Source organism: Phodopus roborovskii, unplaced genomic scaffold, assembly GCF_943737965.1.
Source record: "Phodopus roborovskii unplaced genomic scaffold, PHOROB, whole genome shotgun sequence".
NCBI classification, from domain to species: domain Eukaryota; kingdom Metazoa; phylum Chordata; class Mammalia; order Rodentia; family Cricetidae; genus Phodopus; species Phodopus roborovskii.
The window spans coordinates 53,251-79,695 of record NW_026126858.1 but is presented as its reverse complement, the minus strand read 5'-3'; the positions used below and the strand labels follow the sequence as shown (position 1 = coordinate 79,695).

At 42.3% G+C, this 26,445-nt stretch overlaps 1 protein-coding gene and 1 long non-coding RNA gene across 3 annotated transcripts; both read left to right on the top strand.

Moving 5' to 3' along the window:
• Positions 1-22,701: 22,701 nt before the first annotated feature.
• On the top strand, positions 22,702-24,102 carry LOC127214640 (uncharacterized). 2 transcript variants are annotated; one of them, XR_007833882.1, is made up of 3 exons: positions 22,702-22,842; positions 23,663-23,884; positions 24,013-24,102. It is a non-coding gene; the product is annotated as an uncharacterized LOC127214640 (long non-coding RNA). The 2 variants fall into 2 exon arrangements; XR_007833881.1 differs by having other exon boundaries at positions 23,977-24,102.
• A 58-nt stretch (positions 24,103-24,160) lies between these two features.
• Positions 24,161-25,595, top strand: LOC127214641 (probable bifunctional dTTP/UTP pyrophosphatase/methyltransferase protein; the record flags this gene model as incomplete). Its single annotated transcript, XM_051174973.1, has 5 exons — positions 24,161-24,250; positions 24,336-24,400; positions 24,541-24,765; positions 24,903-25,102; positions 25,235-25,595. Coding segments are annotated over 4 exons (561 nt in total), but the record flags the coding sequence as incomplete, so codon positions are not given.
• Between the last annotated feature and the right edge of the window lie 850 nt (positions 25,596-26,445).

Below are 26,445 nucleotides of genomic sequence, written 5' to 3'. Positions count from 1 at the left end.
GGTTTGTTATGTCACCTAGTATGTGGTCGATTTTAGAGAAGGTTCCATGTGGAGCAGAGAAGAAAGTATATTCTTTTCTCTTCGGGTGGAATGTTCTATAGATGTCTGTTAACCACAGTTCAGACATAAGTTTTGTTAATTCTTTTGTTTCTTTGTTGAGTTTCAGATTTGTGGTCCTGTCTAGTGTTGAGAGTGGTGTATTGATGTCTCCCACTATAAGTGTGTGAGGTTTTATACGAGCATTGAGTTTTAGTAGTGTTTCTTTTACAAATGTGGGTGACTTTGTATTAGGGGCATAGATGTTCAGAACTGAGACTTTGTGTTGATGGATTTCTCCTGAGATGAATATGAAATGACCATCTTCATCTCTTTTGACTAATTTTCGTTTGAAGTCTAACTTGTTAGATATTAGGATAGCTACGCCTGCTTGCTTCTTATTTCCATTTGATTGGAAAATCTTTTCCCAACCCTTTACCCTGAGGTAATGTCTATCTTTGAAGGTAAGATGTGTTTCTTGTATGAAGCAGAAGGATGGATTCTGTCTTCGTAATCCATTCTGTTAGCCTGTGTCTTTTTATAGGTGAGTTAAGACCATTAATGTTGAGGGTGAGTAAAGACCATTGGTTGTTGATGCTTATTTGATTTAGGTTTGTTGTTGGCAGTGGTATTGTGAATATATTTTTTCTGCTTCACCCTTGGTTTCTGGTGTAGTTGGATTATCTGTTGCCTACATTTTTGTGGGCATAGTTACCTTCCTTGGGTTGGAGTTTTCCTTCCAATACTTTCTGTAGGGCTGGATTTGTAGATACATATTGGGAAAATCTGGTTTTGTCACTGAATATCTTGTTCTCTCCATCTATATTGACTGAGAGTTTTGCTGGATATAGTAGCCTAGGCTGGCATCTGTGTTCTTTTAATAGTTTTAGAACGTCTATCCAGGACCTTCTGGCCTTGTGGGTTTCCATGGAGAAATCAGGTGTAATTTTGAGAGGTCTGCCTTTATATGTTACCTGTCCTTTTTCCTTCGCTGCTCTTAATATTCTTTCTTTATTCTGTATGCTAGGTGTTTTGATTATTATATGTCGAGGGGTCTTTTTTCTTTGGTCCAGCCTATTTGGGGTTCGGTATGATTCTTACACTTTCATGGGCATGTCCTTCTTCAGATTTGGAAAGTTTTCCTCGATGATTTTGTTGAATATGTTTTCGGAACCTTTGAGCTGGACTTCCTCACCTTCCTCTATGCCTATTATTCTTAGGTTTGGCCTTTTCATGGTGTCCCACATTTCCTGGATGTTTTGTGTTAAGTATTTGTTGGATTTATGATTTTCTTTGGTCGATGAATCTATTTCTTCTAGTTTATTTTCTGTGCCTGAGATTCACTCTTCCATCTCTTGAATTCTATTGGTTATGCTTGTGTCCATAGTTCCCTATTTTTTGCCCAGCTTTTCAATTTCCAGCATTCCTTCCGTTTGTGTTGCCTTTATTTTCTCAATTTCAGTTTTCAAGTGTTGAACCGTTTCCTTCACCTGGTTAATTGTTTTTTCTTGGCTTTCTGTCCTTTCCTTAAGTTATTTGTTCATTTCTTCCACTTTTTTGTTTGTTTTTTCTTCCATTTCTTTAAGGGATTTTCTCACATCTTCTTTGAGGTCCTCTATCATTTTTATGATGGTAATTTTTAAGTCATACCCTTCTGCTTCCTCTGCTTTGTTGTTGTGTTCCATTCTAGGTGGTGTAGATTCCCTAGATTCTGGTGGTGTCATGTTTGTCTTTCTGTTGTTAGGTATTCTCTTGTATAGCCTTCTTCCCATAGCTTCTTCCAGTAGGTGTTGGTGTTGTCTCCCCCCTCTCTCTATGGTACTTCCCCGATGGGCTTATGTGGGTCTGAGATTCAATATCTGTAGCTCTGTGTGGTCCAAGCACTCTAGGAGGTTTCTCCGCAGACCTGGATCCAGGGATGGGGTTAAGGATGAGGATCCAGAAGAAGATGCCAGCATGTACTCACAGTGTTACTCTGGCCAATAGCTCTGGCAAATAACTCTGGCCAATAGCTGGCGGAAGAGGGTAAGGGCTGAGCTGGAACTTGAGAAGGTTTTGCAGGATAGTGGGATCTCCCTGGAAACTGGCGCTCTCCAGCTGAGACCTCATTCTTTGGCAGAAGCCAGGATTTGGGGTTCAAGGATCTTGCCCACAGGAACTCCGAGTGGACCCACAGAGATAGACGGATGTCTGGGAGGGGCCTGGGACTCCAGCAGAGGACGGGAGGCAGGGTCAGAGACCAAGATGGTGGAAATTACGGGTGGTCCCGCGTGGATAGTCAGGTCTCCTTTGTTCAGAGTTGCTCCGAGAAGTCTCCGAAGTAGGGTGGACTTTTGGCTCCACCCTCTGTCCCAGTGCTCAACCCCTGGTATCATTTTTATAGATTTCTTTTATTTATTTTTATTTTTTATTTTATTTTATTTTTTTGAGACCCAATTTCTTTGTGGCTCTGGAGCCTGCCCCAGACTAGATCTTGTAGCCCAGGCTGATCTTGAACTTACAGAGATAGGCTTCCTTCTGCCTCCTGAGCACTAGCATTAAATGCAGGTGCCACCACCACCCAGATATTGGTATATTTTTAAATGTCTTCTTTAAACATATTAATGCTTTTACCTCTATTTTCTGCACTCCTGTTTCTTAGATTTTACTTATGTAATTCCTTTTCTCAAGTGATGTTGATGATTGATTTCTGAGTAGAGCAAAGTCTCTTGTAACTTTGGCTTTTCATATGCTGAGCTTTTGAGAATTGCTTTGAACTCCTCATCCCGCTTCTCCTGGACAGTGCTGGGAAGAAAATCACACATGTCCTTCTAGTCTGGCCTTTGACTTGCCAATGAGAAGTAAAATAGACCAGAAAATGTGTGAACTCCTTACATGTCTGATTATTGTGGCAACATATAAATGAAGCTGGATTTATGCAAGAATTGAGTGCATGACCCACTTTGATACTGGTGGAGTCACAGTGCAGAATGTGACAGGCAGGGTGGGGGCTGAGATTTCCTCCTTTATCAGTAGTCAAGGTGAGCAAAGTGGAATTAGATAATCATTCCTAGGTAATCCATAATTGTCCCATTGGGTAGGTTCTTGGAATCCATGGATGAGGGCTATCAAGAATCTGGATGGAGAGAGACCGTAACGTGAATACAAATTGCTATAGTTACCATATTCAGCAAAAACAGGTCCGGGTGAACTGTTGTGGACTAGGTAACAGGACTGTTACTTTTTGTGGTTGTGGATGTACCGTCTGAGAGAAAAGGTTTGAGAAATCCTTGTTGTGCTCTAAGAGAAACCCCTAGTCTCTGGAGCACATGGCCATGAAGCTATTTCCAGCTTTTCAATTTTTTTTTTTAGAACATAACTGCATCATATCCTCATACTCTTTTCTGCCCCCAAGCCCTAGCATGATTCCTCATTATTTTCCAATTCACAGCCTGCTTTTCTAAAACAGGATTTACACACTGAAAACAGTGAACATTTGAAGGTTTCATGGACTTGGCTGAAGTATTTCCCAACTATGTGGTCAAGAGTTATAAGCTATGAACAGTAAGTGTGTAATAGAATGTGCACACAAAAGACACTGTGATTTTCCCAATGAGCAGTTTGTGCTCCAGGACAGTAGAAGAATGTATACTAAAACACAAACTTTCTTGACTAGGCCCCTGTCTCCTGGGTAGGTAGTGCAGAGCTACGAGGACTGTGCAATCTGAGTCATTGACTTCTGATCCCCTGGTAGGGGGGCTGCAAAAATTATAGGCCAAACTGTGTGGTCCCAGCCAATTTGGAACTCTGAGAAAGCTTCTTTCCAGGACTCCCTTTTCCTTCTGCTCTATCGAGATTTAAGGAAGAACACAGGTTACACCATTTTAAGTGTAGGATTTTCAAAGCAGGTATGCTCAGCTGCCATTTCTGGTTTGCTAGAGACTCTGTAGCCCTGGCATGGGAGGATGTGCTGCATATTACATAACTGTTCAGTATGCACATGCATGCAATGCCGTTTGTGTGCAGTGGTGGCTGACACTGGAAAACTGAGGTTTTATTTCTTGAAGTTCTGTATATTCCATTCCACTTTCAGGTTTGTCTTCTAAATATTTTAGAAAGTATTAAAAAATGATGATGGGTATGTCTATAAGCCATACAAGATCATAATGTTTTTAAGTCTATGCTACCTCCCCTTATAAGACATGTTACGTGAAGTTTAATTCCAGGGGACAAAATGAGTCCCTGTTCTGCGGAGATTTCTCAGATGGGTATGGTTTTGGGTAGCGAGTTAGGTCAGGGTCCTAATGTTGGGCCATCTAACATGTGGCAGGAAGCAGATTTTAAAATATTCTTCCATGTTATTTGTGGAATGGGCATCAGTGGGGATGGGTTTTTCTGAAACAAGAAAGGGTCATAAAGGGCTCCAGAGCCGTAGCAGAAGATGAGCTCCTTTTGCATAGAGAGCTCTAGAGCAGGGACCTCCTGTCTTTGGAATAGATATCCATAGCTGCAGGGTCAAAAGTGTTGAATGGTTACTTTGGGTTGATTTAATTGGGGTGTTGAAGTCTGATTATTTAATCTCTGTACACATGGTTTCATAGGTATTTGGATAACATTGATCAAGATCACACTTTTCCTAGCAAACTTTCTTTTGTACTTTATATTAATAGTTGATGATATTTGTTCTTTGTTCTTGGCTTATTCTCTCTATTTCTTTTATTCTTTTACAAATATTGTTCGTATTTTGATTGTTGTAACTTTGTGGTAAGTATAAAAGTCATATTATGTCAGTTTTTGTACTGTGTTTTCATAATTACATTGAGCATCCTGTGTATTTTCAAAGAAAAATGTTAATCTGCCTTTGTAATAAGCATTTTGTTATAAATTGTTGTTCATCGTAATTGGATTGTATTCATTTCATGTTGCAAACTTACCCTGTATAGGATCTTAATTCTGATGCTTCATATTCCCAAAGACCATTATTTAGTTCTTTATTTATTTTGGTTTTATTGTTAATCTGTGGAAGAGTGTTGGCTCATCAGATAAAATATGTTGTGTATCTTGGCAAGGGACTCAGCATATATTCTTTTGCGGGATGACCAAAGGTCAGATACTAACACTCAACTTCACATAATTATCTACATCCCATAACCTGTATATTCCTACAAACCATTTTCTCTCATGCTCAAACACACAAAATGTAGCAACAAGCTTTATAAATTGATAAAGATTTATACCCTCAATTCTATTACCATCAATTCTAGTCTTGTACACCATAGTTCAGCTTTGACACACTACACTGGAAATTGTAAAGCTAATTCTAGTTAGTCTTAATAGTCAAAATATGGACTCAGATGTGTGGTTAATGATGAACGATCAGAGAAGCAGAGCAGTGATCCCCTAGTTCTTACTTCTACTCTATCTTCAGACCAAAGGGTCTGGCGATTTTGATTCTAGGAGTCTTCCATTAGAACACAATGAGCTTCTGTCTTCTTCACCCTTATATTTCTCTCTCCTCCCAGCCATATCTACCTCCCAAGTACAGGAATAAAGGAATGAGCCATGACCTGTCTCTCTTTCTCTTTTAGACTGGATAAATCCAGTGTATCCTGGGGTGGCCATAAAATTATATAGATCCCACTGATCCAAACTTCTTTGATTAAAGGTGTGCTCCTCCATGGCCTGTCCTCTATGGCTAACTACTGCCTAGCTACACACTCTGTTCTTAAAGCAAGGTTTTTTTGATAGATTTATTTATTTTTTGTTTGTTTGGTGTTGTTTTGAGACAGGGTTTCTCTGTGTACATTTGGAACTCTACCGAAGACACAGAGATTCACCAGCCTCTGCCTCTCAAGAACTGGAAGTTAAGGCATGTGCCACCACCATCTGGCAGGCTTCATTTGCTAAAGCACAAACAAAATACAACAACACTTGGAGGAAAACTTTACAGTCTCCACAAATATATTTCCATGTGGATCCTGCTGAGTCTACCCCTTTATAGCATTGAAGCATATTTCTTTGAAATACTTGTGTATACTGAAGACCAGCTGGAAGATCCACACCCATAAACCAAACAAATACCGAATTCTTCAAATGTACATTGGTCAGCATGATTGATGTACTATCTGGCCCAGAGCCTGTAAGACATTCCAATAAAGCCACTTTCTACAGACATAGAGAGATATGTTCTACCAATCCTGCTCTAACGGAAAACATTGAGTAATGCAGCTGTTTCCTCACCTTCCTACTGAGGAACCTGTGCTGGTTCACCATAGTGCTCATAGATAAAGACATTTTTCTCAGCCACACTCTTTGAGTATTCAGCTTATCATGCAGATGACACTTGTTATTATTATTCACTTCTCAAGAATTTGACTCTAATTTCAGGAATAACACTCCAATATAATTGACCAATATCCCTGGCATCTGTCAGGAGAAAGTTGTATCATCTTGTTTGTAATATTGCTTATGCCTTTCTCTCATGGTTTTCTGAGGGACCTGTAACAACCAGGTAAAGAGTCCCCTCAGGTCTCCTGACCTCAGCCAGATGGCACAGAACAAACATCACTTGTGTCCTAAAAAAATTTCCCTATATTTTAATATTCTAGGGAGTCTTCCATCTGTTTAATAAGAGAATCATTTCAGTCAGCATTGTACAATGGTCTGAGCAGCTCTGCACATTATGTGGAGGAAGAAAGAGAGATTGAGTCTGTGCATGCAGGAAGAGAGCTGGACCGTTTAATGGTGACATGAGGAAGCGACATTGAAATTTGTGTCTGACTATGCAGTGGTGGCTGTCGTCTTTGATTCCAGCTCTCAGGAAGTAGAGGAAAGTAGATTTCTGTGAGTTTGAAGATAGTCTGGTCTACAGAGTATGTTCCAGAACAGCAGGGTCACACAGGGAAACTGTGTATCAAACACCAAAAGAAATGAATGAATGAATTAATTAATTAATTAATATTGAACAAGTAATGAGAAAAATCTACTAGAATGTAACAAAAACAAGATTAATAATAATAATTAGGAAGGAATTGACCAGCACAGTTTACTGAGTGAGTTCTTGCACATCAGGGACCAACAGGGAAATTCTCAAAAAAAAAAAAAATCAAAAAACAAAACAAAACAAACAAATAAGTTCCTGTTTGTGCAGCTCTCTGAAATGTCTAGGTCTAGCCAGGGCCAAAGGAGGTTCGGGGCTTGCTGTGTCTATAAGAACACTCTTCCCTTGAGAAAGAGCTCTTGTCACTCAAGCCTCACTAGACAACCAGGGACACTAAGCCAACCTGCCAGTTTCAGGTCTTGAAGGAGACTTCCTGGAGCCATGCTGCAAGCTTGGTTTTATATCAGAACAGGTGCCAGAGGACTGATTACTGCTCTGTGAGTGCTGCTGTGGGGAATTGGAAGGAGAGCATGGATAAGCACAGAACATGAGGTATGGTAAGCAAGGGGCTGGGGAGGGTGGGGTGGGTAGTCATGAAAGTCGGTTTGGCAGGCCCTCCAGGAGGAGGCTAGACTGGAGTATGCTGCCACATTCAGTGTTCTGCTAGGCCATTATGGTCCTAGCAGCTTCCCTGACCAGGGTATTGCCTATGAATACTTCTCCATGTGGGCTGCCTGAGGAAAGGAATTCAATCAGGTAACATTGTGAATAATCTTCTTTGTAGTCAGCTCCATTATGGTTTTGGTGCACAGGGATGGCTATTTATAAAGAAGGAGAGGTTCACTTAGTTCAGTGCCTTCCAGAAGTTCTGCTCTTCACATGTAACATTTAGGGGTCACATCCATTCAGAGTTATCATGTTCTTTTTTTTGCCATCAAAATAATTTTTCTTCTGTTGTTAAAAAATAAATATAAAGATATTATTTTACATATCGATCCCAGTTCCCTCTCCCTCCCATCCTCCTATTTCCCCCAGGGACCTCCCCATCCCATGGGCCATGCATTCCTCTGGGAGGCTGAGGTCTTTAGGAGGGATCATAAAAATCTGTCAAGTCAGTTGAGTTTTGGCCCAGGCCCTCCCCCTTGTCTCTAGGCTAAGGGAGTATCCACATTTGGAGTTAACTTTGTGCATGTTCTAAATGGCATTCTTTTTCTTCATTTCTCTGTGTAGCTTTGCAGCATGATCTAGAATTTTCTATGTGGAGCAAGCTAGACCCAATCTCGGGGAAAACTTCTTGCCTCTGTTTCTGAATTGCTAGGTTAAAGCAAAGGGAAAATACAAATATCTGTATATGGCATTCTTGTGTTGGATTACATTCTACCACTGAGCTGTGACATAGAGGAGGAGAATTGTTTCTATAAAGGATTTACCAATATTTGGGAGATAGGGAGTTGCAAAAAACTTATTTAGCTGAGATATTGCTACCCCCAAATTTAAAAAAAAAATAGAAAAAAGTTAAGTTGTGTGCTAACCAGGCATGTTACAGAATAGGATGATATAATATACACTTGTTCCCCAGGATACTCCAAATATTTGGATCCAATCCATGTCAATTAGCAAAGCAATGATTTACAAACCCCCCAAGGCCCACCTCCATACCATTGATTATGTCTTTTACAAGCTTTACAAGGGTTTATTACAGGGTTCCAATGAACATTAGGTGCTGGTGTGCCATAAACATCCAGTTTTCTTCTAGATAAAATCATGGCTCTGTCATATGGGCAAGATGAGCCCAGGTGACAACTGTTTGAAAAGAAAACAGTGATGTGTTGAGGGCTAGACAAAGCAAGCAAGACTTTCTCTTTAGGTCTTCACTCATGGAGAATGAACAGAGTTCCTTCTGAAACCCAGGGCCAATAACACCCAAGGTTTATATAATTATGATGTTTCCATCAGGTCCTGAGCTATCGAGAATAAAGTAGAACTCCACCTTTAACACAAGGAAGATTCTTGGGAGAAAATTCAATTGTCTTGGGCCAGTGTCTTGTTGAGGGGTTGCTTCAGACTCTGAGAAGACAACTATCCCCACCACATGGAGCTGTGTTTATTAGACCCATGGCTACTGTGGACTTAGTTGGTGATGTTTTTGGAGATCCCTGTGTTCCCCTTGTACTGCACTTTTTGAGTATCCTTATCCTGAGTTTGTCCCATTGAATGGTAACTCCCACTGACTTCCTAGAGTCTCAAATTTCCTTCCGTTTCCTCATGGAAGTAGTATACAAGAAGCTATTCCTTATAAGAAATGTACCTAGAATATGGTATGGCTTAAGCAATACCTCCCTACCTTACCTTTCATCTTTTCTTTTTCTGCCTTCCGTTCTTTTCTCATCTTCTGACACTTCTCCCTCATGACTTGCCAGTAAAATGTGACCTGCTGTTTCATGTTACTCCTGTACTATGAAATACTTATGGTGTTATCTTTTCTCTTGAATGCTTATATTGCCTTACTGGCATAACTTGCAATATCCTGTCACTAGTCAGACATTGAAAGTACTTAAAGAAGGCAACATATGTTGAATGCAAAATTTGTTTTAGGAGCGAGATTGTGGTGGTTCACGCCTTTAATCCCAGCATTCAGGAGGCACAGGAAAGTTGATCTGTGTGAGATCAAGGCCAGCAACGTCTAGCAAGATATTCCTAAAACAACTAAGGCTTTTTGTTGCAAAGAGAATCTCTGTCTCAAAAAAAAATCCCAACAATAACAACAAAAGTAACCATCTGTTGTAGGTTCTTTCCTCTTTGCTCATTAGCCAGAAATGAACGCAATTTGTCATTGCACACATATTTCTTTATTTATTTCTTATGTCTGTGGGTAATGTCCTTCTGTCCTCTTGATTACTCCTTCTTACACTAAGTGACTGTATGTCCTCAGTCGGTTTTTGGGACCAAGCTTCTTAAAAAATTATTTGTGGATACCAATTATATTTACGGATATATTTAAAAAACAGAACACATTAATTTGTAACACTGTTCATTAAATTAAAATATAATTCTCTGAATCATAGCAGGAGATTACCCCATACGTATAGAAAGCTCTAGACTGTGGGGTGTCTCTATTAGTAACAAGTATCAATAGCTGGAATGTCAGAAACCGAACAGTGTAAATATCCTTTTGAGTTTTGTATGAGTCTATGTATTTAAGTTCTGAACACATAGAATCATGGGTAGCTGAGTAACATTGCTCAAGATCTAAGTTTATCTGGATGAGTTTCCCTTGTATTTTTTAGAGTAAAGTTGACAGTATTTACCTCTTATTTTTCTTTTCTTTTTCACTTCCTCTCCTTTGTTCTTTCCCAAATATTGTACACCTCTCAATCACTGCATGTTTGTATTAGATATAGAAGCCATGCTGTGTCAATATATGTACTATGTTTTTCGTAATCCTCCAGATATTCTAACTTTTTCCCATTTTCCTGAATCTTTCGAATCAGATATACTCTTATAAAGTGTCAGGAATATAATTTGCACTGTATTCAATTTATGTTGCAAATTTATCTCATACAGAATATAAATATTAACTCACCAAGTTCTCATTGATCATTTACTTTTCTATTCATGTACTCTCTTTTATTCTTATTGTTTTCAATCTGGAAATGACATTTACTGTTTTTCCTAAAAAGTTCAATGGGTCTTGGATGGTGGCACAGCACATATTCTACTTGGGGATGACCTGAGTTCATACCCCCAAACCCAAAATTCTAGGCTCAATACAACCTCACCTCCAGATGCAGTGTTTCTGACAACCTCTACTATGGTATGTAATAAGTACACATGGGAAACATCTCTCACACACAATCTGAATATAAAAAAACTAGGAATGAATTTGTTTTCAAAATCTTTGTTACTTAAAAAACAATGAGTGCAAAACCAGTCACATTTAGTACATGATTCTAATAATATATTGTTTCATTTTTTAAATTTCATTTAAACTTTTATTTTTCATTTTACATACCATACACTCCCTTCTTCCCCATCTTCTTCTCCAATTTCCCTCCCTTCCCTTCCTCCCTTTAGTAGTCAGAGAGGGTAATGCCCTCATTCAGGACTCACCAAAGTCTGGCATACAAAGCAGAGGAAGGACCAAATCACTCTATTTTTTATCAAGACTGAGTAAAGTATCTCACTATAGGGTGCGGATTCCAAAAACACAGTTCAAGCAACTGGGATGGATGATGGTTTCACTTTCAGGGGCCCCCTAACAGATCAAGTCACCTAAGTGTTTACTACTTTCAGAGGGTCCAGTTTGTTGACATGAAGGTCCTCCAGCTGTAAGTCAATATTCTATGAGTTCCCACTAGTGAAAGAAGATGTGTTGTGGCTTTGTTGGAGTGGCCTTCTCCCTGTTAGAAGAATCACATCATTGTAGGATCAGACATGAGGTTTCTTATTCGCAGAATACTGCCCAGTGTGTCAGACAACTCCCTGTTGCCTCTGAGTCATGCTGTAAGGACTATAACATCAAGGACTGCAGCAGCATATATGCTGACATGCCTGCTGCCATGATGATTAACTGAAGCTTGGAAATTTTAAGCGTGACACCTCTTTTCTTTGTAAGAGTTGCTCTGGTCCATGGTATCTCTTAACAGCAATGAAAACCTAACAAAGACAGATGTTGTTTCAAGGGCCTTCAGTATTTCTGTGATAGGCTGTTCCTATTGTACAATTTATTTCTGATGTGTTCTCAGTAGTGTTGTTCTTGTAGCTTGACACTTCCTTTATGTCTGTTTATAGGGATTTCTTTCTCAGGGCTATATGCTAATTAAAGGGCCAAGAAATGTTGCATGTGAACCTCCTATTCAGTTTCCTTCTAAATGGTTCATGTGAATGCATTATAATGTCCATGTCATGAAATAAGTGTGCAAGGCTCCAGACTTACATGAGTATGTTGTCAAAGTTGTTTATATTTACATTGTGAGTATCATATTTCTTTGTCAAACATGTTTGCGTTATTGTAGGATGCAGTGACCTATGACGATGTGTACATCCATTTCACTCAGGAAGAGTGGGCTTTGTTAAATCCTTCTCAGAAATGTCTCTACAGAGATGTGATGCTGGACACGTACAGGAACCTCACTGATACAGGTAAGATTGAAATTTCCTTCATGTTTTAAAATAAGGGACCAAATATTTCTTGGTTATTGATACTATTCTGTAATTTTGATTGAGAAAAAGGAAACTTGGTTGAATGAGGCATGGTTCTAAGGTTCATTAAAGTTATTAATTTAAGTTTTGTACAATTTACAATAATACATTGTATATTTTCTGTTATTTCAGGCTACATTTGGGATGACCATAACATGGAAGATCATTGTCCAAATTCTAGAAGACATAGAAGGTAAATTTTCACATGTAAATTTATGCAAATTTGGCTCTGAAGATATTTTAATGTATTCTGGAAATTTTATTGAAGAGACACACAAAAAGAATTACAAAAAATTAAGAAGATCAAAGTTGAAAAAGGTGCAGCTTAAAGTATAGTGATGGTTCTCATTTTCTAACAAAACCATGTACCTCAGTGAACGGTAGCTCTTCTGTGTTTGCAAGGTATTCATGTAAAAAGAGAAGGAAACAATGCCTTCACAGATACCACCATTTGAATTATAGCACCTGGAGATCTATGATATAGATATGCCAGTTTGTTGAGTTTAATAATATTCAGATATTTTAAACAATATATTTCTTGTATAGGTGATAATTATATGTCCAAGACTTTCTAAGAAAAATGTGTATAGTTAATCAGGCATTACTTATATATTTGTGACTTTGCTATGTATATAGAAAGGGTCAGTTCATGAGTACCAAGAAGGTTTTTGTGGAGAAACATTAATCCCTGACACACATGTCTGTGAGCAAAAGAAAATCAAATTGCATGAGTGCAAAGTGGAAACCTTTTCTTTGTTATTCTTACTTTAATAAGTATATCATATGTTGAGTTAGGTAGTTGTGACCCATGCCCTTAATTCCAGCATTAATGACGAAGAACAAGGTGGATCTCTTAAGTTTCTGATCAGCCTGACCTACAAAGTGAGTTCGAGGCTAGCCGGGTCTACACAGAGATATTCTGTATCAGAAAACCTAGGGAAAAATAAAAACTATATGATACTCTAAATGCAAGCCATGTGAATTTAGAATGTGGACAGAAGCAACATATGTCTCTCTCTTAGGACATTGAGAAGAAAGGAAAGATGATTACTAGCCCCCACTTTGAGGATATTTGTTGAGTGTGAAAGAAGTTTAAAATTTATCAGTATTCCAACATCATCTGAAAGATATGAACAAACTCACACTGAAGTAAATCCCAATGAACATTGGAATGGGTGAATGCTTCCATTTTTACTGGTATATTTGGCCAATGAAGTATAATTTATACTGTGGAAAAACTGATAAATGCAATAAGTATGGAAAAGCTCTGAGTTGTTTTCAGTCTTTTTCAATTATGTGAGAATTCTCATGTAAATAAATGCCATAAATGAGGCCCGTGAAATAAAAGCTCTTACTCTGAATCACAAGTATCTTCAAAGAAAACAAAACAACACCTCATGAGGGAAGCATTATAAATGTAAAACTTAAGATCGGATTCTTGTTCACAATTGGCCAAGTTATAAATTTATTTTATAAATATACTGTTTCTTTAGTATCATGCATGTGGTAAAGTTTTACATGTGCTAATTATCTTTGCTGGAATGCAAGAAGCCATAAGGTTTTGAATCCTGTGAATATACGCAATGAATGTGTAAAAAACTTTTTATGTTACAGGCATCTTCAAAGGCTTGAAAAATTTCATACTGGAGAGATACCATATAGATGTCTTCAGTATGGTGAAGTCTCTGAATGCCACAGTTTCCTCCAACTCTGTGAAAGAACTCAAGTGGTAGAGAAAACCTATGAATGTAGTCAATGTGGTAAATTATTTGCAAGACATACTATGCTTAAAAGACATATTAGAACACATACTGGACAGAAAACACAAGACTGTAATCAATGTGGTAAAGTCTTTTCCCTATGCAATAATCTCAAAAAACATAAAAGAACACATACTGGAGAGAAGCTGTATGAATGTAATCAATGTGGTAAAGCATTTGCAAGTAATGGTCAGCTTAAAATACATATAAGAACACATACTGGAGAGAAACCCTATGCATGCAATCAATGTGGTAAAGCTTTTTCACAAAACAGCACTCTGGTGTGTCATAAAAGAACCCATACTGGAGAGAAACCCTATGAATGTAATCAATGTAGTAAAGCTTTCACAACACATGGGTGGCTTAAAAGTCATATATTAACACATACTGGAGAGAAACCCTATGAATGTAATCAATGTGGTAAAGCATTTGCAAGTAATTGTCAGCTTAAAAGACATATAAGAACACATACTGGAGAGAAACCCTATGCATGCAATCAATGTGGTAAAGCTTTTTCACAAAACAGCACTCTGGTGTGTCATAAAAGAACCCATACTGGAGAGAAACCCTATGAATGTAATCAATGTAGTAAAGCTTTCACAACACATGGGTGGCTTAAAAGTCATATATTAACACATACTGGACAGAAACCCTATGAGTGTAATCAATGTGGTAAAGCATTTACAAGTAATGGTCAGCTTAAAATACATATAAGAGCACATACTGGAGAGAAACCCTATGCATGTAATCAATGTGGTAAAGCTTTTTCACAAAACAGCACTCTGGTGTGTCATAAAAGAACCCATACTGGAGAGAAACCCTATGAATGTAATCTATGTAGTAAAGCTTTCACAACACATGGGTGGCTTAAAAGTCATATATTAACACATACTGGAGAGAAACCCTATGAGTGTAATCAATGTGGTAAAGCATTTGCAAGTAATTGTCAGCTTAAAAGACATATAAGAACACATACTGGACAGAAACCCTATGAAAGTAATGAATGTGGTAAAGCATTTGGAAGAAATAGTCAGCTTAAAACACATATAAGAACACATACTGGAGAGAAACCCTATGTATGTAATCAATGATGTAAAGCATTTGGAAGGAATGCTCAGCTTAAAATACATATAAGAACACATACTGGAGAAAAACACTATGTATGTAATCGATGTGGTAAAGCTTTTTCACATCACAGCACTCTAGTATGTCATAAATGAACACATACTGGAGAGAAACCCTATTATGTAATCAATGTGGTAGATCATATTCCCGTGTCAGTACTCTCTAGTTTCATCATAGAACACATCGTGGGCAGAAACCCTATGGATGTAAGCAATGTGGTAAATCTTTTACATGACACAGCCATCTGGTACATCATAAAAGAACACATACTGTAGAGAGACCCTATGATTATAATCAAAGTAGTAAAATTTTTGCAACACATGTGCTTAAAAGTCCTACAAGAACACATACTGGAGAGAAGCCTTATGAATGCCATCAGTATGGTAAAGCATTTGCACATCCCAGCCATCTCTTAAGTCATAAGAAATGCATACTTGAAAGACACTGAATGTATCCCATGTGGTGAATCCTTTCTATGTATCATTAGTCTTTATAATCACACACAAAAAAATCATAGTGTATGGAAACCCTGTACATGTAATCATTGTGGTAAAGTTGTGCACTTTACTTATTGCAATAATCTTTGTGGTCCAAAGAAAACTCTTATAGAAAGGAATCTTACTAGAAAGGATGTTGTATGATCATCAGCCAACACACATTGAGTTACATAGGATTCTGGAAAGAACAATATTGGAAAAGTTTGAACAGTCAGTTCAAACATTGCAATATCTCTGTTTTGCTCTTAAAAGCAAAGTCACGTGGACAAAAGCCCTAGGAATTCACTGATAAGGGAACCCTGTTTCATTGTAATACTTGTCTTTATTTAAACAAAAACCTCATTCAGATTGATTGACTTCCATAAGCCCAATCCTTCATGCTTGCTTTCTTTTACATGAAGCAAATCATGTTGTAGGAAAACTTTGAAGACTTTAAGACCATAAACATGTGGGTTACACAAATGAGTCCTCTTAAGAGAAAATATTCGCACTTTGAAATCTGTTCAGAGATTCCATTTAATTTTAATTATGTGATGTCAGTGTGTGAGTTTCTGTCTGTTCATGGTTTTTTAAAAGCAGGTTATACCCTTGAGTATTCCTGTAGGAGGAACTACAGTATGTTCTCAGAAAACTGATATAGGTCAAGCAATGAACTTTTCATAATTTTGTTCATCTGTATTTCTTACCCTGTATATATTTAAATCCTTTTTTATCATCTTGATATAAGGTAATAGGGAAGCAATCTTGGAAGAGAAAACCCACATCATGCGTATAATTTTGTGAACATGTGAGACGTCACACTTGACTTTATTCTTAATAAATAAAATTGATTCATGTAGAGATGGTGTGTTACTGAGTTCAATAGAATGAAGACAAATGATAAATGAGTTTATTATTTGGGAACAACATAAACAGATGATAATAAAGAACTGTGGAGTTGATCCTGCTCAGGAGGATGCAGTCCCTGCCTTTCTGATTTGATCTGCAACATGGGAGAGAGAAGTGAGAGACAGAGAGATGGAAAGGGAGTGAAAATTGAGGGAGGGGGATTAAGAGTTACAGACAGATTGGGAATGAGTGAGGGTCCACCCCAGTGTTCTCCATCTTCTCTTCATGTACACACAACCAAAGGCACTGCATAAGAAATAACTTTTAACTGTATGAGATGATCTTGAAAGACAAAAAAATGTAATGTTAAACCTGGAAACCAATATCTGTTCCTTGGAATTTGCTAACTTCCTCTCACAAGGCCCTGAGATAACAAGAATTCACACTGCTCCTGCTTTCCTGTGAGTCAGCAGGTGGTGAATAGTGTCCTTAGGAAACAAAGAGATAGCTTTAACTCTGGTTTGCCCAGACAAAATTAATTAGCACACCCTGAGGCCCTAAGGTCTGTTGACCCTAATAGCAGACCGTCCGGCCTCCAAGGGTTGCATACTCAATGGACAAAGGGTCCCACCCCCTCCCTAAGATTGTGAGTTTGCCTTTAAAAAACACCTGGGCCCAGGGGAGGGGGCTTCTCTCTAGCCTGCATGTCAGAGGAGCCAATTTGCACAAATGTTTCCTGTAAATTAAAGCCTCTTGTGTGTTGCAGTAACTGGACTGGACATTGAGTTCTTGGGGTACCGACCGAAACTGGAAGACTCCTTATTCCGAGGGTCTTACATTTTGGAAGTTCCACCAAGATCTGGTCAACCCCCAGACTCAATTCCATTGCCAGTTGGAGGTAAGAAAGAGCTCGCAACCTATATGTTTGATGTATGCCTGATGCATCTGATGTTACATGTTTTTGACTCGAGTACTTGACTCTGTGCCTAGCCTTCACAAGACTTGTATGTTATGTGTTTTTGACTCGAGTATTTGAATCTTTCCCTGGCCTGCACAGGACTTGTATAGGACTACAGGGGGAAGCAGACGTATCCTGAGACCCTTGGTCCCGCCCTGAACGAAGTCCCGGGTTGTTTGGAGGAGGGAAGGAGACGAAGTTTCTCTTCTCCAGGGGACAGCAGGCCTCTGGACTTTCTTCCCTCCTGCTTTGTAACTTTGGTTTGGGCGCCATTTGTCTGCCGTGTGGATTTGTCCTCTTTGTTGGATTGTTCTGTTTTTTTTTTTTTTTTTTTTTTTTTTGTGTGTGTGTGTGTCCTTCTGTTCATAGTGTTTGTGTCCATTTCTATTCTCCCCATGGGTCAAAAACTAACTAACCTACTTAAGTTTGACTTTAGATCCACAGGAGAGCAGGGCTGGAGACCCAGCTAGACAATGAGCATGCTCATCCCCTGCCCTCAGGAATGTGGCAGGGCAGCCAGAGCCACTGGGGCTGAGCTTCAGCAGAATGGCTGAACAGCCATGGGCCGCACATGGCCTGGGCAGATCCATGCTGGAATGGAGGGACAGGGATATGACTTATGACCCTGCCACCACACATGTTTCATTCCCAACATCAGCCTCCAGGGCTGACCCTTCTCCCCAGATCTTTGTAATTGGAAAAACTAATCACCCCCTTTTTGGAGTTCCTTATGTTCTCTCTCTAGGCTATTTGAGATGATTATCAACAGTTTCTGCTTGAGGCTAGAAAAATATCCCTGGGGCCGATGGGCGGCCAGCACAGCTGAAAAAAAAAAAAAAAAAAAAAAAACAAGATTGACTTGGGATTCCTTTTGATGCGCCCCAGTTGGGACTTCAACACTGCTGAAGGTAGGGAGACCTTAAAAATCTATCGCCAGGCTCTGGTGGCAGGTCTCTGAGTTGCCGTGACATGGCCCACCAATTTGGCTAAGTTAAAGAAAACACTTTTTGACCCTAGTTCAGAAGCCCAGAGAGCTTCGGTGGCTCTGGTCTTCATGGGGAAATTGGGCCCCAGATATTAGGAAGGAACTCCATAGACTGGAAGAGTTAAGAGACAGAGAAAGTGTATTGAAGGGACAGAGAAGGGAAGGAGAGAAACAAAAGACAGTAGAGAGACAGAGAGCAGAGAAAAAGCATGACAGAAGACAGGAAAAGAATTTCACTAAAATACCTTGGCTGCAGTGGTTAAAGGAAAGTTAGGAAATTTAAAACAGGCTAGGAAACCTGGGCAACAGGACCCCACTTGACAAGGAGGAACAGTGTGCATATTGTAAAGAAAAAGGACACTTGGCAAATGACTGTCCCAAGAAGACAAGGTATCGAAGGTCCTAGCCCTAAGAACGGATAAAATTAAAGGGAAACGGGGTTTGGCACCCCTCCCAAAGCCCAAGGTAATTCATGGACTACCCGAAGAACAGTGGACCTCGGCGTGGGCCGGGTACCCCACTCGTTCGAGGTTACATCCCACCAGCCAACTGCTTTTTGCCTTTGAATGGAAGGACCCTGACACGTGCAGAACTAGGCAGCTCATCTGGAGCTGACTGTCCCAAGGGTTTAAAATTCCCCAACGATGGCCAGACAAGTAGGAGAATTTCTGGGGACATCTGGGTTTTGCAGGCTGACTAAGGAAAAAATTCTCCTGGACCCCAGAGCACCAGGAGGCATTTGATGCCATTAAAAAGGCCCAGCTGAAAGCATTGGCTCTAAGCCTTTTGATATAACTAACCTTTTACCCTTTATGTGGATGAGCATAAGGGGGTCGCCTGGGGAGTTTTAACCAAATCCCTAGGGCCGTGGGACAGACCAGTTGCTTATCTGTCAAAGAAGCTTGATCCTGTAGCAAGGGGAGGGCCTGTCTATCAAAAAGATATCACTGCTGACAAGTTGACTTTGGGGCATAAAGCAACAATAATAGCCCCCATGCATTGGAGAGCATTGTCTGGCAGCCACCAACTGATGATGACCAACGCCCGCGGGACCCACCACCAAAGCCTGCTTCTCACTGAGAGACTGAGCTGATTGTGTTCGCTCCACCAGCCAGCCTCATCCCACCACTCTTCTGCCTGTGGAGACTGGTGAACCAGGGACTCATGACTGCCATCAACTGTTGGTTAAAGAGACTGGAGTTTGCAAAGATCTTAACGACATCCTGCTGGCTGGGGAGATGATGACCAGTTCACTGCCAGGATCAGTACATATAAAAGGTAAAGAAAGGACTGGGGCGGTGGTACTGCTCGACGAAGAGAAGTCCATAAACATTAACAGGCAACAGGTATGCTTTTTCAACTGTTCATGTGCATGGGACTGTCTCAACCATGTGGCTAAAAAAAATTACTGAAGAAAATTTTCTGAAGATTCAAAATACCTAAGGTAGTAAAATCAGACAATGGTCCAGGTTTTGTGACCCAGGTAAGTCAGTCACTGGCCAAGATACTGGGGATTGATTAAAATTACATTGTGCATACAAAACCAACAATTCATGTAGAAAGTATAAATAAAACCATTGAGGAGACCTTCACTAAATTGACCGTGGAGACTGGCGTTAATGATCAGATAGCTCTCCTACCCTTTGTGCTTTTCAGGTTTAAAAACACCCCTGGACCATTTGGGCTGAGCCCCTGTAAATGGCTCATTGGTGGGCTCCCTCCACTGGTGGAAATTACCTCTGTACATAGTGCTGATGTGCTGTTTTCTTAAGCCTCTGTTTGCTAGGCTTAAGGTGCTCCAGTGGGTGAGACAGTGAGCAAGAAAGCAGCCCTGAGAGACCTACGTGGTGGGAGACGTGGAAGTTTCACATTACTTCCAAGTTGGAGATCGAGATTTCATTAGATGTCACTGCACAGAAACCTTAAGACTTGGAGGGAGGGAGGGAAGGAGGAAGGAAGGGAGAGGGAACTGGGATCGACATGTATAATAATAAATTACAAAAAAAAAATATGCTTTGACTCAAAACATTAAGTTCAAGGACAAGTTACTGGGGAAAAGGATATCTATTCTATTTTTTTTCCACAGAAAACGAAAAGCTGTGGATTTCTTCCATACTAATGTGGTTTGATCAAGCCAGACCGCCTGAAACAGAGTACCAAGTGAGCCTACATTCAAAACAGCTGGAAAAAGCAGCCTTGCAGACTACAGCCAGGATTTCAGCATCTTCTTAGAATCCCCCATGAGAGCGCCCCTTACCAGCAGGAAGTGGTTTGGAAAGAACGACGCCCAAATTCCCAAATATTGTCTATAGATGTTTGTTTTCATTTAAATGGACTTGGTTATAAAAAATAAATAATAAAAAAGACAGAAAAATACTGTTAAAAGTTTATGACTATCCTCTAAACTTAGTAAAGCAATGCAAGAGTTCTTATCAATGCTTTTAACAGTTTACTGCTAAGAGACAATGACTTTTCTCTAAACTCAGTAAACCAAATCTCTGGTACACTGACCACAGGCAGGTGAAAATAAGTGTTTTTTTTTTTTTTTTTTTTTATCTCATGCTTCAAAGGAATTACTGGCATTTTATAATATGTCTGTAAATTGTGACCAAAGATCTGTTCCTTGTAATTTCTGTATAAAAACCCAATACTCTAAAGTAAAAATGGCAGCAGTTGCAAAACACCTCCAGTGTGTTTGTTTCTGTCAAGACGAAGCCACTCCTGACATGGTCATCGAGTTTTGGTACCCATGGGGGCACATCACCCACTGAGCGGTCTGTAGCATGAGGTGTTATTGGCCGGGTTGTACAGGAACTTCCAACTGTAAGGAAATAAAAGCAGGAACCAGATCAAAAAGTTGATAATTTGTCTTTCTCTCATCAGAAAGCTTGATCATTGCTCTATAACTGTAGGAGTTTTATTCCTGAACCTCAGAAAAACCACTTAACAAACACAAAATTATAAAAAGAGTATTCTTCATGGAAAGTTGAAAATTTAGAGAGGAATGGAGCTAGGAAGATTTTTGTGTATGACCACTACTGTTAGCCAGCACATCTTACTCAGTGAGCAGTTTTAAACAATCTGCATTATTCAAGAATTCAAGCTTTGTAAGACCCTCAGAATGAGGAGTCTCCCAGTTTCCATCGGTATCCCCAAGAACTCAATGTCCAGTCCAGTTGCTGCAACATGCAAGAGGCTTTAATGAACAGGAAACATTTGTGCAAAGGGGCCCCTCCAGCAGGCAGACTAGTGAGAAGAAGCCATCTCCTCCCTCCACCCCCTCCCCACGGCACAGGTGTTTTTAAAGGCAAATACCCCATGCTTAGGGAGGGGGGTGGGACCCTCTGTCCATTGAGTACATGACCCTTTTAGGCTGGTCTCCCTATTAGGGTCAACAGACCTTAGGGCCTCAGGGTGTGCTAATTAATCTTGTCTGGGCAAACCGGAGGTGCAGTTATCTATTTGTTTCTTAAAGACCCTATTCACCACCTGCTGACTCACAAGAAAGGAGGGGCAGTCTGAATTCTGGGTATCTTGTTTTCTCAGGGCCTTGTGAGGGGAAGTTAGCAGATTCCAAGGAACAGATATTGCTAGGGGTTAACTTTCCAGTTTAGTCTGTCCTTCATTTAAAGTGGGGCATTTCTCTAACTTTACTTTTTTGTCTTTCACGCCCTATATCTTATCTCTAGAGAGTAAAGTTCTAGTACTCTGATCTACAAAGCACCCCACCCAGAACCCGCACTTTCCCCACCCTGTGTCCTACTGCGCCCACTGCTCCACTGGTCTGGTTGAGCACTGGGACAGAGAGCGGGTCAAAAAAACACCTCCACCTCCGGAAAATTTCTTGGACCTGCTTTGAAAATACTGGACCCATCTATCCCGCTGGAGCAACCAGAGTGCCCGCCTGCCTGATGTTTATCCGTCATTACTGAGGCTCTGCCGGGGGAGAGACCTCCTAGAGTGACTGGAACAGACAGAGTTACAGACATTGAGCACCTCTCACAACTCTGTCCCCAGGAACTCCTTCTCAAACACACGGTTCCGGGACTGTCCCCTGCACCGCTCACAAGCGGCTGCGATCTCAGGACTTCCGCCTTCCGGTCACGAACTAAAGCTTCCGGTTCGTGGCTGTCAGTGTCCCCCGGAAGACACACATGGAAAACATGCTTCTAGTTCCACCCGGCCAAACTGACACACGATTTCCGCTTGTGAACCAAGGACGTCAGGCTTCCAGTCACTGACTTGAGCTTCACACAAAATGGTCCCCAGGAAAGGTTGCAACGAAGAGATGCACAACTTGAGTTCCACCCATGAAGTAAACAGGACGGAGTGCGCTGCGGCCTGAGTTCCGCTTCCGGCACATTACTTCCGCTTACGGATGGTGCAACATGCGATTCCCTGCCCACCGGGCGGCGATTAAATTGGATCCGCTTTCGGCCCAGGATGGGAATTGATCGCATCGGACATTGCGGGCCCGATAGGAAACGCCTTAAGGGACGGGACTAACAGGTCCAAGTGAACAGGTCAGAAACGGCTGATTCTGACCGCAAAAGAGGCAGCACAGAGCATATTCCCTGTCACTCATCGAGGCGGTAGGTGGGACTTCCGGGTGCGGCGAACAGGGCAGAAACAGAGATCGCAACCCTAGGTCCGTGCACCCCTCTGGTTTTCGCTGTTTCCCTGTTTATGCCACGGTTGGCAGCAGGGTTCCTGTTGCCGGGGAAACCGGGGTGGGACTTCCGGCAACATGGTAAATCGGGGCGGGACTTCTGCATGGGAGCATTGACCAGGAATTAATGACTTAGAGAGGTTCCCAGGGGATGGGCGGTGTCACGGGAGCCGTGATGTCAGAGGAGTTACAGGCGTGGCCTGTAGGGCACACAGCTGTCAATCAAACACCTGTCATTCAGTCATTCATTCATCATTCATTCAGTCATTCACTCAGCCACTCATTCATTCAATCACTCATTCATTTAGTCATTCATTCATTTATTCAGTCATTAATTCATTTACTCAGTCATTCACTCATTCATTCAGTCATTCATTCAATCATTCATTCATGCAGTCATTCATTCATTGATTCAGTCATTAATTAGTTCATTCAGTCATTCATTCACTCATTCAGTCAAAGGTCAGTCATTCATGAAGTAATTCAGTCATTTCAGTCATTTTTTTATTTTTTTTTTTTTTTATATTTTTTTTCATTTACTCATCCATTCAGTCATTACCTCTTAGTTCATTGTACAATCATTCATTCATTCAATCACTTCCTGTGTGTGCTGGAGGCGGGACTTGCGGTCCCTGAGGCTAAGGCTCTGACATAGACAGGCATAGGCAGGATTTCCTGTTTCCTTTTACCTACACTGTAGCCCATGGCCATCTTGAACCCAGCAGTCTTTTTTGCTCACCCAGGGGCAGGAAATAAGTCCCATCATCTCAGAGGAACCGGAATTGGTTGTCTCAAGCCGGAAGTTGACAATTTCTGGTCCCTCCCAGAACGGAAGTGAACCCCCCAGACCGGAAATGTGCGATCCTTTCAACATGGAGCTGGTTCCACTCACCAGGCTGCTGCAGGGGAAGAGGGTGGTGCTGGCGAGCAGCTCCCCCAGGAGGCGGGACATCCTGTCCTCCATGGTGACTTCCAGGGGCAGGGCCTGCTCTGGGATTGTCAGCTGTGACTTCCAGGGGTGGGGCCTGCTGTGACTGACAGCACACCCCCCCCCCAGGGACTGCAGTTCGAGGTCGTACCCTCCCACTTCCAGGAGTCCCTGGAGAAGGCGAGATTTCCGGCTCCGCCCGAATATGCCCGGGAGACAGCAAAGCTGAAGGCTCTGGAGGTGGCGTCGCGGCTGTGCAGGGTGAGGATGGCCCCATCCCTTCTGGTCAGGTGGTAGGCCCCACCCCCCTTCCTTTCGAGGCCCCGCCCACAAGCCTGCCCCGCCCTCTGCTCTGCAGGACCTGCACCCTCCTGATGTCATTATTGGAGCTGACACCATTGTGGTGAGTGAGGCCCTGCTCCTTCCGGCCCTGCCCACCCTGCCCCTCACTGACCCGGCCCCTTGGCGTCTGGCTCCGCCCACTGCAGGCCGTGGATGGCGTCATCCTGGAGAAGCCAAAGGACAAGGATGATGCCTACAGGATGCTGCGCAGGTGGGCGGGGCCTGAAGGGGCGGGGCAGACCCACCCAGGGCAGAGTGGGCGGGGCCTCTGCATGGAGCTCCAGCCTCTGCCCACCCCAGCCCTGCCCCTTGCCAACCACGCCCTGTCCCGCCTTCCCTGGCCCCGCCCAGGCTGAGTGGCCAGCAGCACAGTGTCATCACCGGTGTGGCCATCTTGAGGCCACTGTGGCGGAGGCAGCTTCAGGAGCCGAGTTCCACATGCCCAGAGGCCCCAGAGGCGGAAGGGGACCCAGAAGCAGAAGTGGAATTGTCACTGTTCCACGAAGAGACCCGTGTGACATTCTCGCGGCTATCGGAGCCACTGCTCTGTGAATACGTGGAGAGCGGGGAGCCTCTGTGAGTGGGTGCGGGGGTGGGGTGGGTGGGGCCAGGAAACCTGGAAGTGAGGCCTGAAAAGGAAGAGCTGTCCCCGGCGGGCGTGGGTGTGGCTGAGCATGGCACCTGGTGTGACTTCGTCCCTGCCTTGCACCCAGGGACAAGGCTGGCGCCTACGGGCTTCAGGCGCGAGGTGGTGCCCTAGCAGAGCGCGTGGAAGGGGATTTCTTCAATGCCGTGGGGTTTCCACTCAACCGCTGCATTCGTGAGCTGGCTGCCATCTTCCCGGATGTGGGACCACATGTCCCTGTCAGCCAGCGTCCGGCCACACCCCAATAATGAGGATTGTAGATGGAGAGTGAGTATGTGAGTGACTGTCTGGGCGGGTATTCTGGTGAGAGAGTGACTGAAGGGGCGGGTCTTCTGGTGAGTTTGTGAAGCAGTGACCCATTTCCCATGATGCCCTTGGTGCATTGTGTTTGATTGACAGAGCAAGGTTCCCTCAAGTGCATCACTTCCCAGTGCTAGGACACAGGACATGGGGTGAGGTGTGTGGAGGCAGGGTTAGGGGACAGGCCCACCGAGGGGAGTACACCTAAACCCGCCCCTGTGGCCCCGCCCCTCCTGATGCCCCGCCCTCACCATCTCCATGGGCCCTGCCCTTGCCCCCACTGGGTCCTGCATGAGCAGCTTCACCATCAGATGCCTGTGATGGACATTTGACATCAGGAGCAGGGTCAGAGGAGGCCCCACCCCCTGCCCGCACTCTGATTTGCATATTCAAGAGCTGCCTGGAGACTCAGAAGACATCAAGTACAGAAACTGCTGGGGTTAATTTGCATGGCCACACCTCCAAATGACCTAACCTGCATGTATTTGCAGGTCAAAGTCCCAAACAGATGGGAATACTTGCATTCATTTGCATAGCAAAAGCATGCAAAGCAGCACAAATTTGCATATTAAAGTGTATTTCCGAAACTGGGGTTTGCTCATTTACATACTCAAATGTGAAGCCCCAATCAGACTTCCAGATTTTCAGGCACTGTGCTTATTTGCATAATCAAAATTACTAGTGCATCCTTTACATAACAGTTTAGTAGCCTCATTTGCATATTTAAATGAGTGGCAGGTTTTTACTGCTCAGCATCAGGCCCCACCCCTTCAGCACTACCCTAGCTCACCTGTCCCCTACCCCGAGGTCACAGTGTCCAAGGTCACAATCAGTGACCCTCTCCAGGCCCTGCCCTCAACCACACCAGGCCCTTCCCCACTTTCTCTCCTAGGGTCCCCGAGGGCAGGGCCGGGGTCTGGGTATTACCTATGGTGCAGACAGGACTTGGTCCAGGCAGTGACATCACAGGAAATTGTGACTGTGAGCAGGAAGTGCCCTCCTTCCCTACCCTCACCATCTCCACCCCCAGCTGGGCATGGCAGGAGTCTCCTACCAAACTCTTAGGTTACCAAGCAGCAATGCTAGGACCCAGAGGGCAGTGGCCATGGTGAACAGGTTATGAGAGTTAAAAACCCTGAGGATGATGAGTGTGGCCCCTGTGACATCACAGAGCTCACCCCTCCAGGCCCTTGTGATGTCAGTCACCGCATACCCTGCCCCTCCAGCTGTCAATCACTACAGACCCCACTTCCTGCCTCTGGGCCATGAGGTCTGCTGAGGGTGTGATCTACAGGCTGACTGGGCGGGGA